Genomic DNA, 17,336 nt, shown 5'->3' with positions numbered 1-17,336 from the left:
CGTCCCGTAGTGTGACCCCTCCCGGGGTTAATAACGTATGGTTCCCCGCGGGTTAGGAGAACAATTCCAACACCCCCGGATAGACCATCATTCTCAGTCAGGGATTACTTCTTTTTTATTTATTTTAATCCCTGTGTATGTACTTAGCCACTAAAGTCATTTCTCAAGAAGTCAAGTATTTGGACAAATAAACTTGGAAGTTAAAGTGGTCTAAATATAATATCATATTATATAATATAATTCTACCCAGTGTTGTACCCCCATGATGGCAGACAGGACTATCATTATTGGTTTTATCTTATGTTTTTAATATCCCTTTGTTTTTTAGTTTCTAGTATTACATAAAGATGTCTAATATCCTGCCTCAGCGTCTCCCTCCACCACACTCACCTGGCACAGAGGCCGTTGCATATTTCTTTTATTATCACAGATCATCCAACAACATTTCCCAACAAGTATCTCATGGCTGGTGACAATAAATGACAAAATTAAAAAACGTACAAAATGGAAATATAAAAATAATGCTTAAAAACACAACACTCAAGATTGGAAACAATTGCTGTACAAAAGGAAAACAGACAACAACAAAAATGTCTCCAAAAGTACAATGTACACTTATTCCAAACATCCATTTGCTCTACCCATTTTGGTAAGCCAGCATTTTTCTTCAGAAATATTTTTTTTCGCCCTCACACTTCAATATACTTTTTTAAAAAAATAAATAAAAAAGAAACCAAATTTTTGACCATGTAATCTTTCTACGGCGGCAGTGTAAAGTCTATTAGTGGGCAGAATGCCATCTTATATTTCCCATAACTGGGCTCTTTATTATTTATATATATATATCCTTCCACCCTTACCCTTCCTGAAAAGTCCAGATGAGGCTTTTAGTTTCATATCTAGGCCTATGACGAGGCACATCAAGTCTCTCTAAGACTGAGCTTTTCAATACAAGTTTTTATCAGCGTTATCTTCTAGTAACAGTGAGTGGTCTCCTTATATGATTGGTTCATCTCGTTCTGAGATTAGGAACTGGGCCACTGTTGCATTGTGGGTTCACCCCTGCATGCTGACGTGGTCTCTTGTGCTGACGTCCATACCAAGCCTCTTCAGCTCCTTAATGATGACATCATTTAACGTGGTTCAAGTCCTCGTGTATAAAGATCAACAGGGAGACCTGTGTCTGTTGTGGTCCGCTTGTGTGACGCGACAGATGTCCAGATATCGTGTCCCTTGATCTCAAAGAGAATGTCTTTTTTTTCATACATCCCCCCCCCCTCCCCCCCCCCCTACCTTCCCTAACCCCACCATCTAATTCCTTCTCCCAATTTAAATAAATAAACAAAAACATGAAAGAGGAATGACAATATTTCTAAGAGTCCAATGGATGGCCATTCGCTGGTCTGAGTGTGTGTGTGTGAGAGAGTGTATGCAGTCTAGGTAACTTCAGAGGTCAAGGCTCTTCTCAGCCCTCCTTGACAGGCAGGCTTGGTCTTCCTCAACTTTGGGATCTTTGGATAAACGTCTATGAGACCAAACAGTGTCTTCTAACAGCACGTCTCAGACAACCAGGCCCACAGTGTCATTGTCACCATGTTCCGTCCAATAAACATATCTCAATTTGGTCTGATCCTCTATTACTCCAATACATGTACTTTCCGGTCCACCGTCTGATCTTGAAACGTAGTAAAAACACCTCCAGTCTGTGGAAAAGATCCACCTCTGTACAAACCGTGTTCAGACTGGCTTTGGACGTTTCCCAGACTGCATACACTCCACCTCCTGTACCGCTGTGGTCTCCGAGCCTCTCCCCTGGTTGTGACCCTGTCTGTGTCGCTGGGGATGAGGGTCTCAGGTCTCAGGTGGACACACACACACACACAGCGGCTCCTCTCAGACCAGCGAGGCCTCGGCTAGTCATAACTCTGTGATCTCCAGGGGGCTTGAGGACAGCGTGTCAGAGTCCTTGTTGTTGCGGTGGAGCGGGGTGGACTTGGCCGACTCGGTGCGGGCGTTGCGGTCTCCGTACAGACCCCCGTCCACGTGCAGTGCCTCCAGGGACCGCGCCAGAGCCCGCTGGTCGTCCTCCGGCAGACTGTTGAGGTCGGAGGTCAGGAGCGTGCCCGTGCTGCCGTGGACCACGTGCACGCCCTCGGGACCCCGCAGCTCCACGGGGAGTTTGTGTTTGAAACGCAGGGTGCCGCCACGGCCGCCTCCCCCCACGCCCACCTCGTCCTCCTCGTCCTCGTCCAGGTCACTCTGGATCAGCTGGGAGAGGGACAGTCAGGGAGGGAGAGAGAGAGAGAGAGAGGGAGTAGGAATGGACAGATGGCATGAAAGAGTAAATAGTATGGGTGGAGGGAGAGGGGTGGGGAAACATGATGAACAGAAGTGAGAAACAACTAGAGCTAGAGTGTTCCACTGAGAATAACATCGACACAGTCTGAAGCGATAGTTTCTACGGTATTGTAAAAGGATTGCAAGGAAATTCTGAGGAGAAAAAAAAAAGCAAGTTGTTAGCAGTGAGAGGCACTGTCCTCATACAGCAGTGGAGGAAGAGAACGGTGAGTTGGAAGTGGCCTGAAGGAGTCATGCAAGCAGAGAGGCAGAGGCAGTGAGAGCGGGGTGATAGCAGCAGTGCACCAGTGGTAAAACAGTAGGGGTGACAGAGCGCACACTTCCAGAGGCAGGGAAGAGGGTGTTCCACGTCCCACCTCTGTGACGGACGAGTGGTCTCCCTGGCTGGTGGACTTGGTGACCAGTCTGGCTGCAAACAGCTTTTTGAGCCTCAGGTAGTCGTCCAGTACCACCTTGAGCAGTGAACCCTGACAGGACGGCAGTTAGGATGACACGGTTGGATCACGACACAAAGAACCTTCAAACCAATATTTTTCGGATTCATTTGCTATTATTAGTACTACTGTCATTGCTGTCTTAATCGCATGTTTGTATGTTTTTAGATGTTTTATGTTTCCAGGTAACATCCTCTAAGGGACAACAGATGGAAACTAGCCTTGGCTATAATCTGGCTGGTTTACAAGCTTTCTCGTAATACATTGTAATACATGGAGTTTATTAACTTGCACTGTCCCTTCTCAAATAAACATATCAAATCAAATCAAATCAAATTGTTTACAATCCCCCATATATTAGTCTGTCATGTATGTACACTGTATTGTCTAGGATGTTTTGGTCTGTTTCTGGGGTTAAATGCTGGAAAAGCTGTATGTTACTATTACTGTAATGTTTCAAAACTATAATAACACCCAATAAAGATGAGCCAGTCTGACAGTGTGTGTTGCTCACCTTGATCGGCCCGTCCCTCATGATCTGACCCAGCTTGGCGATGTTGTCGTACTCCTGGATGGCGGCCCTCAGGTAGCGGTCGTCCTCAGGCTTGGCCTGGGGCTCCCGGCCAAACGTGCCCTGCAGGGGGAACACAAACACACACACACGATAGCACAATACTGCAATTCTGGCCTGTCCAGAAGAGCGATTCACTGGGAGATCGAGCAGCTTTGCTGTTAACACTAGAACAGCCATGGGTCACTCATTTGACCAAGTGACTAAAAAAACCTGTTATATCTTTGCACTTGATCAAATTTCAGGACCCTCCTTTCATGACTTGTCCTAGATATGTGCGTTCTACCACCCAGTATCCTTACACTTTCAAAATCACATCAGGATAAGCTAGTATAAAGCTAGCAGTTTTTCTGTGTAGGAGAGAGGCTAATTTACAAGGGGGCTAACTAGTGGTCTTTGTGTGTAAGTAGCAGCTTCCCATTGTAAAGACTATGACCCCCGAGGCGGCTCTAATAGTAGGTAACAAAGGCTCAGGGCTGTTCTAGTGTTAAGTATGCCTCAGGGCTGTTCTAGTGTTAAGTGTGCCTCAGGGCTGTTCTAGTGTTAAGTGTGCCTCAGGGCTGTTCTAGTGTTGAGTGTGCCTCAGGGCTGTTCTAGTGTTAAGTGTGCCTCAGGGCTGTTCTAGTGTTAAGTGTGCCTCAGGGCTGTTCTAGTGTTGAGTGTGGCTCGGGGCTCTGTACTCACGTGCGTGCGGGCGGGGCTGTTCCACAGGTCGGTGATCTCACTGAGGTTCTCCGGCAGGTCGTCCTCGTGGTCCGCCTGGGCAGCCAGCTCCAGGTTCCGGCAGAACGGGTCCAGCCAGACAGGGTTGGCCCTGGAGACGCAGAGGCTTACAATCTCACACACACACACACTACAGCAATATGTATCAACAGTCCTGAGTGTTAATAAAGTGTTGTCTCACCCCTCGAAAGAGTATTTATTGGTGTTTGGCATATCCAGGATGTCCATGAGCCCCTGGTTACCTGGTGGGCAGGAGACAGACAGGTGCATTACAAACCGACCTACCCACCTGCCCACCTATCCACGCACACGTAGCTGGTTTACTAGCTGGTAGGGGGGTACAGAGATGTCATTATCTGTATCTGTATCTGTTCAAACTACAAGATTATCTGTACCTGTGAATACGTATCTGTATTCGGATAGAAGACCTGAAGTGGGCGTGGTTTATACCGGAAGTCACGTTAAATCATTAAATGAGTTATTATAATACAACATTATATTGATCCTAATTAATTATGAAATATATTTCCACATCCTCAACTGTCTGAACTGTTTTATAAATCGAAAGATTCTGTCTTGCATTGGAAATAGAATTTGAACAGAATCTTTACCTATTTACAGTGAAGATTCCAATGATGCTGTGTTTGTGTTTCGTGTCAATCATTACTTTTTCCCATAATAATAACCAGCAATAACTTCGTGTAGAATCTGTATCTGTTTCCATCGCATTATTTATGCTTTTCCGAATAACGTATTCATATTGGGGTACATCCCTACTAGCTGGCAGACTGAAGAGGTGCAGCCTGGGAGCTGTAGGCACTGAGCCTGCCAGGCAGGGGCTGTCCCCTCAACACCATCTCTCACCTGTAGAGCCTGCTACGATGGCCTTCAACTTCCTCTTGTGTCTGTCACACAGGATAACACACAGACACATAATGAGTCATGGGGTAAACATTGTTCGTACCAGACCGCAAAGTGGCTTCACTTACCACAGCGAGAGACATTTAGTGTCAATCAATAGTATTACGTTCAACTTCATTGGTGTTTGTTGAGCTCAAAAGCTTGTGTACTTCTTCTGAATAGCTTAGTATTGTGTGCTTTAAATGACTGAGATTATTGAAAGGCTCTTACACCGTGCGATAGTACCAGTTCATGAAGATGAACAACATGGCAGCCAGGAAGAGTAACACAGCGAGGATAATGATAGCCATCTGAGAGACAGGGAGAGAGAGAGAAAGAGAGAGAGAGAGAGACAGGGAGAGAGAGAGAGAGAGGGGGAGAGAGGGAGAGAGACAGGGAGAGAGACAGGGAGAGAGAGAGAGAGAGAGAGAGAGAGAGAGAGAGAGAGAGAGAGGGAGAGAGAGAGGGAGAGAGAGAGAGAGAACATACTTTATTGAGCATATACCATGAAATACTGCAACATAAAAAAAAATCATAAAATCACTGGTTGTCAGGATCTCTGGATCCGCACACGCACACACACCCACGCACACCCACACCCACACCCACACCCACACCCACACACACACACACACACACACACACACACACACACACACACACACACAGATACACACACAAACACTGATACACACACTGATACACACACACACACACACACACCTGCAGCGTAGTGAGGTCATCAGGTGCTCTCCCGCTGACAGCAGGCTGGACATCCAGGATGTTGTAGTTCCTGAACAGATTCCTCAGCTGCTCCTTGTTCTCATCGATCATCTGGATCACCCTGTCATAAGCAGACCCAGAGACACACTGGGGTCAGCACAGAGGAGGAGGGAGAAACTTAAAAAAACATTTTTTAATTAATTGTGACAGGTTCTAATGCTTTGACCCTCATATCGGCCAACCAATCAAAATGTTTGGACTTTTCTTTTGAAAAACGGAACTGCGTTTCAATGTTGTTGAGAATCACAACACTCACTCGCTAGTCAAGCCAAAATACTGCAACGCAATGGATTCCCCACTGCTACCTAGTGAACTATAACACTACTTTACATTGTTAGCAGGCTCACAAAACAAACTGTGTTAGTTGACTAGCGATGTGACTAGCGGAAATGTATTAACATTTTTCGAAAGAAAAGTCAAAGATCATTACATCGGATCCTGACATGAGGACCAAAGCATTAGAATGTGTCACATTTATGCATGAAATGTTCTACACACATAAAGCTGATTTCATTTCAAGTCCAATAAACCATGGCGGTAGCTAGCAAACATGACATGACAAAGAGAGTGGAGGATAAAGGACCTTTCCACATCCAGGATGCGGTTGGTCTGCTTATTGACCACGTGTATGAGCATGTCTGTCTGGGCGAAGTTCACTCTGCCCTTCTTGTCCACGTGGAACTGAACACAAACACACAAAGCAGGAGAAATGGTTAGTAAGACTTCAAGGAACATTAACTGACGACAAGCACATGCACAGGCACATGCACACACGCACACACTTGCGCACACACACGCACGCGCGCGCACGCGCACACCGCACACACACACACACACACACACACACACACACACACACACACACACACACACACAGTGTTCCCAGTTCCTCTATGATGACACACACACACACACACACACACAGTGTTCCCAGTTCCTCTAGTCTATGATGACACACACACACACACATACACACACAAACACACACACACACACACACACACACACACACACACACACACACACACACGCACACACGCACACACGCACACCTGCACGTCGTCTGTATTGACGATAGCTCCGGTGATGTTGGCCAGCAGGCTGACAAACTCTTCCTGGAAGAGGCGGACCCTCTCTGGGATCTCGTTGATGACGATCTTCAGCCTCTGGTCGTCCCGCAGGATGTAGATTCCCACCATGGCGATGTCGCTGTGCCCGGCCAGGTCCCGCGCCAACACCTCCACCACGAAATACCCCGGGTCATAGGCCGTGAACAGGTCGAACGTACGGATGATCCCGTCTGTCTCGCCTACGGGGTTAGGAGAGAGGGAGGAGGCGGTGAGTAGGTGAGTGTTTAGCTAACACTTATGAAATGTGACGCGTTATAATGCTTTGGTCCTCATGTCGGGATCTGATGTAATGAACGGGCTTTCCTTTCGAAAAAACGTGAATACATTTCCGTGTTGTTGAAAATCACGCCGCTAGTCGACTAACACAGCTTGTTTTGTGAGCCTGCTAACAATGTAAAGTAGGGTTCTAGTTAACTAGGTAGCAGTGGGGATTACTCACCGAATCCATCGCGTTGCAGTATTTAGGCTTGACTAGCGATGTTGTGTTGTGATTCTCAACAACGTGGAAACGTAGTTCCGTGTTTCAAAAGAAAAGTCTGAAGATTTTGATTGGTTGCCGACATGAGGACCAAAAGACTACAGTAGAACGTGTCACAAATAAAACATGATGATCTACTGACTGACCGATGATGAAGACGTTCCCTATGTCCTCTGAGTCGTTGGACTGGAGTTTGATGTAGCGGATGGACAGGATGTGGTAGAGGACCAGGCTGTTGTTCCCGACGTCGTTGTCTATGGCCCGCACCTTGATCAGGTCCGACCCCACCTTGGCATCTGCAGCAACACCTGAGACAGAGAGACAGACAGACAGACAGACAGACAGACAGGCAGGCAGGCAGACAGACAGGCAGACAGACAGACAGACAAAGAGAGAGCAGGTAGTCAGTTGTAATGGAAAAATACTAAGACCGTTGAATTGTATACTGATTGTACTGACTCCCTCAACCACTCATAGACTCCCATGCATACAACCTCCCCTAACCCTGCCACCCCGCCCCCCCCCCCCCCCTGGACATTGCTGCGTTACTGTGTTCCCTGTTCGTTAACTCTGTGTTCTATGTGCTCATGTTATCTGTTGCTTGTTGTTTCTGTGTTTTCAGTTTTTCCCATATTGTCAGCGTCTTTGAGCCTCGGAAAAAGCACTATATAAGCACAATGAATTATTATTATTATTCTTGACCTGAACTTTCTGGAACCTTACACGATCTTGTGATTCAGTAGACGCTTCCTCTTTTAAAGGGTAACGATAGCCTCGCACGTGGTCGAGAGCAGACATGCAAAACCGTTGCATGCGTCAGCGAAACCACCTTTAGTATAAAGGAGATTGTGTTGCTATGTTTTGGGGTCGTCCTTCATGAGAGACCTTACGTTCTCTATGTTGACGATCCTTTCTGCAGAAAGCTCTGATTGATAATAAACCATTGAAACTTGGGTAACGAATCGAGTCATCGAATTTACAGATTTCCACCACACATTAAGACAGCTGCCGCAACATCAACCACTACATCTACATGCGCATTCAGAAACACACATCACAAATGTCCCAGAGGTAGAATTTGGAATTAGCCATTTAGCAGACGCTTTTTAATCCAAAGCGATTTAAAATTACGAATTGCAGGGACATTCCCCCTGGAGTAACTGAGGGCTAAGTCCCTCACTCAAGGGCACACTAGAGGTCGTGTCTTCAGGCAGGATTTGAGCTCACAACCTTCCGATCACAAGTCCAACTCACTATCCACTAGACCACCACTACCCCACTGCATGTACCTGCTGTGTACTCCAGCTTGGTGAAGCGGGGGGGCTGGTCGTTGATGTCCTCCAGGTAGACCCTGAACTCCTGGAGGGTGGGGTCACGGCTAGGGTCCAGGGCTCTGGTCCGCGATGACCTCTGACCTCGCGGGTGCGCCCAGTTCCTGTTGCTGGAGGCTTTGACCACGATGGAGTAGACGGAGATGTCCTCACGGTCCAGGTCTCTCCTCACCTTCAACACTCCGTCAGGGTTCAGGCCGAAGTTCCCCTCACTGTCGCCACCTGAACGGCACAGTACATGACGTTTTAACACTAGAACAGCCGTGTGTATTTTAACTACTATAAGAGCTGCCTCGGGGGTCAAATGACCATAGTCTTTCACACATAGGTTAGTTGACTTTGTGTCTATTTGTTTTGATTTATTTATCTTCACTGTCTTTGCTGTTCTCATGTATTGTATGTATTGTTCTATGTTGACCCTGAGTATTTCTGTTTATATGTTTGTTTTTATTCCTGGCGGGGCCTCTTGGCCAGATCATCATTGAAAATGAGAATTTGTTCTCGACTGATTTTATCTGGTTAAATAAAGGTCAAATAAATAAATAAAATAAAATGACCCCACCCACGGCTGTTCTCGTGTTAAATGACCCCACCCACGGCTGTTCTCGTGTTAAATGACCCCACCCACGGCTGTTCTCGTGTTAAATGAGAACCGATTCAGGCTTAAATGTCTTTGTTTGTTGCTGTGTGTATGAATCTCCTGAGCTGTGTCGTAGTGTTGTTGTGTTCATGTTCTGACCGGCTATGAAGTAGTAGACCACGGCGTTGGAGCCCTCGTCTGCGTCCACCGCCCCGGTCACGTTCCCCACCACGGTCCCGGGAGGAGAGTGCTCCGCTACTACTAGAGTCTGGTACGGCAGGCCGCCTCGCTGGGGGAGACACACACACACACACACACACACACACACACACACACACACACATTGAATACGAAAGGTTTTAAATGTGCTCATGAATTAAGAGTCACATGACCTACATCCTGACTTGACGCTTGTCTCACCGGGGGCTTGTAGAAGACCGGCTCGTTGTCATCGATGTCCAACAGCGCCACCTGCAGGGGCTGGGTGGTCTCGTACGGCACCGGCTGGCCCAGGTCATAGGCCACCACGATCAGCTGAGGGACAGGACACAGTCAGTCAGACAGACATACAGACACACTGATACAAACGAATGCACGCACGCATACACATAATGGTCAATGGACTGACGGCGTCTTATTCCAAAGCGCTTTACAATGGCCTCTCATTCACCCATTCATACACCAATGGCAGCAGCAAGCTAGCACGCAAGGCGCCGGCCGCGCTCACTGGGAGCAATTTGGGGTTCAGTGTCTTGCCCAAGGACACCTCAACATGTGGCCAGCCGGGGTTCGGACCGCCGATCTGCCGACCTTGTGATCATTAGACACCGGCTCTACCTCCTGCGCCACAGCCACCCCTCTCACACACACACGCACACAATTCACACATGGCTCTTCGGTGACTCTTCGGTCACTCACACTGTGCAGGGCCTGTTTCTCCCGGTCCAGTTTGACGGCCGTGGTGATGACTCCTGTCAGCCCGTCGATGTGGAAGTTCTCCCAGTCGCGGTTCCCCGCCCCGGTCTGGAGGAAGGCGTAGCGCACCTCCCCGTTCACCCCCTCGTCCCCGTCTGTCGCAAACACCTCGTACACCAACAGGCCCGGGGGCTGCTCCTGAGAGGTGTGTGTGTGTGTGTGGGTGTGTGTGTGGGTGTGTGTGGGTGAACAAAATGGACAGATTAGAAAGTTTTCAGTATAATATCAACTGCTTAGAGTTGCACACATAATTAACATCATCATACAGTAACACTTAACACTAGAACAGCCGTGCCTATTTTACCTAATATAAGAGCCACCTCGGGGGTCAAATGACCATAGTCTAGAGTCTAGACCACTAGTTGGCCGTCTTGTAAATTAGCCTGCCTACACAGAAAAACTACAAAATAGCTTTATACTAGCTTATCCTGATGTGATTTAGAAAATGTAAGGATACTGGGTGGTAGAACGCACATATCTAGGAAAAGTCATGAAAGGAGGGTCCTGAAATTTGATCGAGTGCAAAAATCACACATGGCTGTTCTAGTGTTAAGTAACAGAGACACACACACACACACACACACACACACCTCCATGATGTGCATGATGGTGCCGTTGGTGGGCCTGACGAACACGGGCCTGTTGTCGTTGACGTCTATGACGATGATGTGCAGGGCCACGGTGCCCCAGAGGGGGGGCCGCCCCTGGTCCGTGGCCACCACCGTTAGGTTGAACCGCTCAAACGACTGCAGCAGCCTGAGACTACGCAGCACACCCGTGTCAGGGTCCAGAGAGAACGCGTCTGGCACCAGAGAGGGAGGGGGGGGGGGGAGAGGGGGGGGGGAGAGGGAGGGGGGGGTCAAGTCAAAAGTTAAAAGTCACTTTATTGTCCCATGACTGGGAAATTTGTTCTGGGCTTACACCACACTGCAGCCAAAAAAGAACAACAGACAATACTAATAAATAATGTTAAAACACAGAAATAAAAATAGAAGAAATAAAACGACAAGTAAAATCTATCCAACATTCATCTGGTGCTGTTTAAAAGTTTAACTGAATCCGTAATAAAATCATTTTTAAACCTGTTTAATCGAGAGCGGGGGACTCGAAACCTCCTCCCCGAGGGCAGTAGTTCAAACTCTGCATGTAGGACATGAGAGGGATTCGTGAGAATTCTATTAGCCTGCCTTAGAGTAGCCTGTTCAAAACTAGACTGCAGGGATGAGTGGCCTTTCACCCCTATGATCTTCCATGCAGTCTGAATCAGCCGGACCAGTTTGGACTTTAGTTGTACAGATAGGTTACCAAACCAAGCTGTAATGCCGTATCTGATGAGACTCTCTAAGACAGACTTATAGAAAAGTAACATAAACTTTTGGTCAACACCATGAACTCTCAGGCGGCGTAGGAAGTGCAGTCGTTGTTGAAGTCTGTTACACAGACTGTCTACATGGGTGCTCCAGGTTAGTGAGTTGTCAATGAAAACCCCAAGACACTTGTAAGAGGAGGCCTGCGAGATGGAAGTGATGGAAGTGATGTGTAACTCTAACAGGAGAAATAAGGTTCTAGAACATGGGGGTGGTAGAGGCAGGTGGTTCTAGGACATAGGGGGGGTGGTAGAGGCAGGTGGTTCTAGGACATAGGGGTGGTCGTAGAGGCAGGTGGTTCTAGGACATAGGGGTGGTGGTAGAGGCAGGTGGTTCTAGGACATAGGGGTGGTGGTAGAGGCAGGTGGTTCTAGGACATAGGGGTAGATCTTAGAAGCAGTGTCCTACCAGCCCCAGGGCCCTGCAGGCTGTATCTCAGCAGGCCGTTCTCCCCCTCGTCCAGGTCCGTGGCGGTCAGCGTGATCACAGTGGTCCCGCCGGGCTCGTTCTCAAACACACTGGTGCTGAAGACCCGCTCTGAGAACCGCGGACGGAAGTCGTTCACATCCAGAACTGTCACCAGAACCTGGGAGAGTGGGCCCAGAGAAGTAAAGGCTTCTTTCTTCTGAAAACAGGTCTATCACATCTCTGAAGAATAAGGATCGGGCTGTTTGAGAGAAGTAAACAACGTGTCCAGTGCTGAGAGTAACCTGTGTTCTTTTTATTTATTCGATCACTTTTATAAATCTGATTATTTAAAAGGGACAATGGACAGTCATTGACTCTCCCTGAGTTAGCTGGGTAGCTAAATTAGATCAGCAGTCCCTGGGCAGGTAAATCCACATGGGAAATACGGCCTCAGATGTTATAAACAATTTAAAACAGAATTAACAGGACATACAGTAGTAAAATCACCTAAAACAGAACTACAGGAAATAAAAACATCACACTTTACACTCAACAAAACATTACATCATAAAAAAATAAAAGAAAGAAAAACGTTGTGGGTCTATGTGGTCGGTGGTCACATGATTGGTTATCTATCAGCCATAATTTCATATTTTTTGATGAATATCTAACTTAAAACATATTTTTTGGTATTTCCCCAAAACCCTGAAGGTCTGATATTTGACACCTACCGGGATAGTGCACTCACAGCAAGTACATTCGTTAATTTGGTATCACTAATAATAATAATAATAATAATAAATAATAATAATAATAATAATAATAATAATAAATAATAAATAATAAATAATAAATAATAAATAATAAATAATAAATAATAAATAATAAATAATAAATAATAAATAATAAATAATAAATAATAAATAATAAATAATAATAATAAGTATGAGCAATAACAACAGTTGAACTTGTGTAGGCAAACACACACATATGTATAAGCAATAAATAACTTGTTTTGAGACATATTCAGTAACGGCTGAGAAATTACGATTATGACACCCACCTGAACTGAGTTCTCCCGCCTGTTGTTAGGGCTTCCCCCGGGGTTGTCCCTGGCGATGGCCGTCAGCGTGTAGTGGTCCTTGGTCTCTCTGTCCAGTGGAGACAGGATGTATATGTCACCCTGGGGAGAGAGGGAGGGGAATGACTGACAAGGAATGAACACTAGAACAACCTACTGTTAGAGCCTCGGGGGTCACATGACCATAGTCTTTACAATGGGAAGCTGCTACTGACACACAAAGACCACTAGTTGGCCCGTCTTGTAAATTAGCCTGCCTCCTACACAGAAAAACTGCGAAATAGCTTTATACTAGCTTATCCTGATGTGATTTTGAAAATGTAAGGATATTGGGTGGTAGAACGCACATATCTAATAATAATAATAATAACTTTTATATAGCGCCTTTCTCAAACCCAAGGACGCTTTAGAGATCTAGGAAAAGTCATGAAAGGAGGGTCCTGAAATCTGATCGAGTGCAAAGATATAAACAATTTGTACTCACATGGTCAAATGACCCCACCCATGACTGTTCTAGTGTTAAGAACTGAAGCGTGAAGGGAGTGATTCCATTTCCATGTGGGTATTTGAGTATATGTTCATGTTGGACGGGTGGCAAGTGTTGTACAGTCAGTGTTCTCCATCAATGAGACCATGAAGTAAATGACTTGTTTGTGCTGTAGCCTATACTCAAGCTGATTGTTTTGTAGGGTCACATTCAGGTCACATCGGAAAATGTTCTCTAAACCTTCTCAACTCATTCCTCATCCGCTGAGTCAAAGATAAACACGGGGTGAATCACTCCGTTGTAAGGGAAAGTGAAACAGTATGAGAGTGCAGGAGAGAGCGTGGGCGTGATTGCGATCTTTTGTTGACATGTTCCCGAGGCAGGGAGAGAGAGAGAGAGAGAGGATTGTGTGGGTGTGGGTGTGTACGTGTTCATGCTGTTGGACTCACAGTGGAGGGAGTGATGCCAAACTTGCCCTCTCCGTCCACCAGTCCGTACTCGATGACAGAGAAGAGGCCGGCGTCTGCGTCTGTGGCGCTGACCTTCACTATGACTGTCCCCAGGTCTATGTCCTCGAACACAGGCTTCTACAGAGGGACAGACACACTGACTTTAGCATACAGGCACCCCAAAGCAACCTACAATGTCTTATCAACCAGTACGAACACTAACCAAACATATGTTCTGTGTGGACCCCAGGAAGAGTAGCTAATGGATAGAGGAGACTGAAGACAGAAATATCCTCCAAACAAACAACAACTGTAGATGGCTGCAATAAAGGCCTGGCAGAGCATCACCAGAGAATATACCCAGCATGCCCCGGGGTCAAACACTTCAGGAAGTCATTGCATGAAAAGCATTCTCGACCAAATGCTAAACATGAGTGCTTCATTTGGACATTTGATACGGTCGTAGAAAATATGTTTCCTGATACTTTTCTACGAGTGTATTGAACAAAAACATGTTATGAACAAAACCAGATCAGTTTGTTCTGCCAACTCCTCCTCTAATTCTGAGAAATCGGGGTGATGGTGTGATTATTGAATATCTCTCCTTCCTGTTGTTGTCAGATGTTAAGCCACAGTCATCACTCTGCGTGCAAAGGTCAGAGTGACCTCTCTAGAGGGAAAGGACGTATATAAAAACCCTGTATTCTGAACATGTGTTACATCCTTTTCTTAATAGCTATGCTTGCAGCTCCTTGTTAATAAAGGGCTTCAAGCTATTTGATCAATTTCCTTGTGCTTCAATATTCTATATCCTATACCAACTAAGAAGAAACCAGACACTATATTCAACAATACATTTGCCTTTATTTTATTTTTTTAACATCTATATGTATAGGCTATATATAATTAACCTAGCAATTATGTGTGCTTGAAACTACGGGGAGTATGCAAAAGTGTTGTAATATACACATCAAATTAAAAGCTGATAATCTCATGCCCCGCGGTGGCGTAGCGGTCTAAGCACTAGCCACTAGTGCAAGCTGCCCACCGGGGACTGGGATCGAATCCCGGTCTCGCCAGACCCGGATATGGCCGAGGCACACAGGGAGCGGCATATTGAGCGGCCGCTCCAGAGGGCGGTATAGGACTATTTCCGGACAAGGATCCGTCGCGCAACAGCGCCCCCGGGGTGCCGGAATAACGGTGCTGGGCTCGAGGAGCCAGTCAGCTAGTCTGCCTGGCGATCTCCTCTGGGGCTGCCGGCCACGGGGTCGTGCGGCGGATCCTACGCAATAGGCAGGGGATAATTGGATGCTAGGTTGGGTTCAATTGGATACCAAATTGTGTGAAAAAGGGATAAAATCTGATTTAAAAAAAATAAAAAAATAAAAAATAAAGTGATAATCTCCACTTTAACCTCATACTATTGTTTGACACAGGGCACAGTGTTTAGTATTTGCAGTGTTATGGTAGTGTATATCAGTGGTTCTCAAACCTCTCCTCTGGGACCCCCAGCCGCTCCACATATTTGATCTGTTCCACCACCAGCAGCACACCTGATTCAACTAATCAAGTACAAGATCAGTTGAATCAGGTGTGCTGGTGGTGGTGGAACAGATCAAATATGTGGAGCGGCTGGGGGTCCCCGAGGAGAGGTTTGAGAACCACTGGTGTATAATAACTCTGCTGTTCCCTGCTGCCGTACCTGGTAGGAGGGCTGGGTGAAGATGGGGTTGTTGTCGTTGACGTCTACTATGCGCAGGTAGACGGGCAGCTCGGCCACCCGGGGGGGGGTGCCGTGGTCCTGGGCTCGCACCGTGAAGTTCAGCCACTGCACCTGCTCAAAGTCCACCGTCCGATTGGCCACGATCTTACCTGCACATCAACACAGAGCTACTTGAACGCTCTATAACACAAACACATGAACACAGCGGCGCTCGTGTCCTGTTACTGTAAGAGCATGTTTGTAACTTGCATGTTGTTTTTTCTTGTGATGTATTTGCAATTGTGTACAAAATGGTCCATACCAAATAAAGTTTGTTGATTGATTAATAGTGGATTGATTGATTGATTTATTGATAGATTGATAGATAGATGTGTGAGTTTAGTTTGAATAGAAGCTGCTGTGGAGTACTGTGTCCTGTTGTGTGCTGCTCTCTAGGCAAGGCAAGTCTATTTGTATAGCACATTTCATACAACAGGGGCAATTCAAAGTGCTTTACATACATTATTAAAACACAGAAAGAGGAGCATAGTAAGAAAATAAAAATGACAATGAATAAAAGCAAATATAAGAAGTAAATAGTTAAACGCAAATATAAGAAGTAAATAGATAAAACATTCAATAAGACAATAGTTTATGGATAAAAGCCATTGATAGAAGTGTGTGTGTGTGTGTCTCTGCTGTACCAGTGGAGGGGTCCTCCAGTCTGTGTGTGTGTGTGTGTGTGTGTGTGTGTCGGGTGTGTGTGTGTGTGTGTGTGTCGGGTGTGTGTGTGTGTGTGTCTCTGCTGTACCAGTGGAGGGGTCCTCCAGGCGGAGGTACTGTCCCCAGGGCAGGTGCAGCAGCTGGTAGATGACCTGGCCGTTGGGGCCTTTGTCCGGGTCCACCGCCGACACCGACAGCAGCGTGGTGCCTGGCCGGGCCCCTTCCAGGATCTTCTCAGAGAAGTTGGCCACCCCGAAGGGTCGGAACCGCGGGGCGTTGTCGTTTACATCCAACACGTTTACCGTCAGTCTCGCTGTCGCCGACGAGTCAGGGTGTTAGCGTTGGAAAGGGACAGAAGAGAAGGGAAATAGAGGGATAGGGGGAGCAGCAGGGAAGAGAAATAAATAAGTGCCGAATGGTGCTAAGATACAAGGGAGGATAGTTTCAGGAAACACGTGACGTTTACGTTAACACTAGTAGAACCATTTTTATAACTCGATCAAATTTCAGGGCCCTCCTTTCGTGATTTTTCTCCTCCTTTTGTGCATTCTACCACCCACTATCTTTACATTTTCAAGTATATCACACAAGGATAAGCTAGTATAAAGCTAATTTGCTGTTTTTCTGTGTTTTCTGTGTTGCTAATTTACAAGACGGCCAACTAGTGGTCGTTGTGTGTAAAATAGCAGCGTAGCATTGTAAAGAGGGAGTCTCTTATAGTAGGTAAAAAAAAGCCATGTCTTACCGTTAGGCACACTAACCGACTGGTCAATAACGTCACTGGCGTTGTCGTGAACCGAGACGATGATCTCAAAGGTGGCCACCAGCTCTCTGTTCAGGGGGTTACGCACAA

The 17,336-nt window shown here is 46.5% G+C and overlaps 1 protein-coding gene across 1 annotated transcript in view; it reads right to left on the bottom strand.

Moving 5' to 3' along the window:
• Nucleotides 1–1,917: 1,917 nt before the first annotated feature.
• cdh23 (cadherin-related 23) overlaps nt 1,918–17,336 on the bottom strand; it is a gene marked incomplete at both ends in the record, with an annotated part of 172,785 nt that continues 157,366 nt past the window's right edge. Inside the window, 22 exon segments of the mRNA XM_080549318.1 lie at nt 1,918–2,268; nt 2,715–2,825; nt 3,307–3,426; nt 4,048–4,177; nt 4,268–4,328; nt 4,951–4,991; nt 5,218–5,297; nt 5,710–5,830; nt 6,353–6,450; nt 6,822–7,078; nt 7,524–7,685; nt 8,667–8,930; nt 9,448–9,577; nt 9,709–9,822; nt 10,207–10,401; nt 10,854–11,065; nt 12,039–12,216; nt 13,102–13,221; nt 14,056–14,193; nt 15,761–15,930; nt 16,572–16,796; nt 17,229–17,336. The exon segment at nt 17,229–17,336 is cut by the window's right edge and continues 9 nt beyond it. Coding sequence (XP_080405444.1) covers nt 1,918–2,268; nt 2,715–2,825; nt 3,307–3,426; nt 4,048–4,177; nt 4,268–4,328; nt 4,951–4,991; nt 5,218–5,297; nt 5,710–5,830; nt 6,353–6,450; nt 6,822–7,078; nt 7,524–7,685; nt 8,667–8,930; nt 9,448–9,577; nt 9,709–9,822; nt 10,207–10,401; nt 10,854–11,065; nt 12,039–12,216; nt 13,102–13,221; nt 14,056–14,193; nt 15,761–15,930; nt 16,572–16,796; nt 17,229–17,336 — 3,386 coding nt within the window.

The sequence above is a fragment of the Nansenia antarctica genome, assembly GCF_963989245.1.
Source record: "Nansenia antarctica genome assembly, chromosome: 1".
NCBI lineage: Eukaryota > Metazoa > Chordata > Actinopteri > Argentiniformes > Microstomatidae > Nansenia > Nansenia antarctica.
Note: the sequence above shows the minus strand (reverse complement) of the source record. Positions and strands in the feature narration are given on the sequence as shown.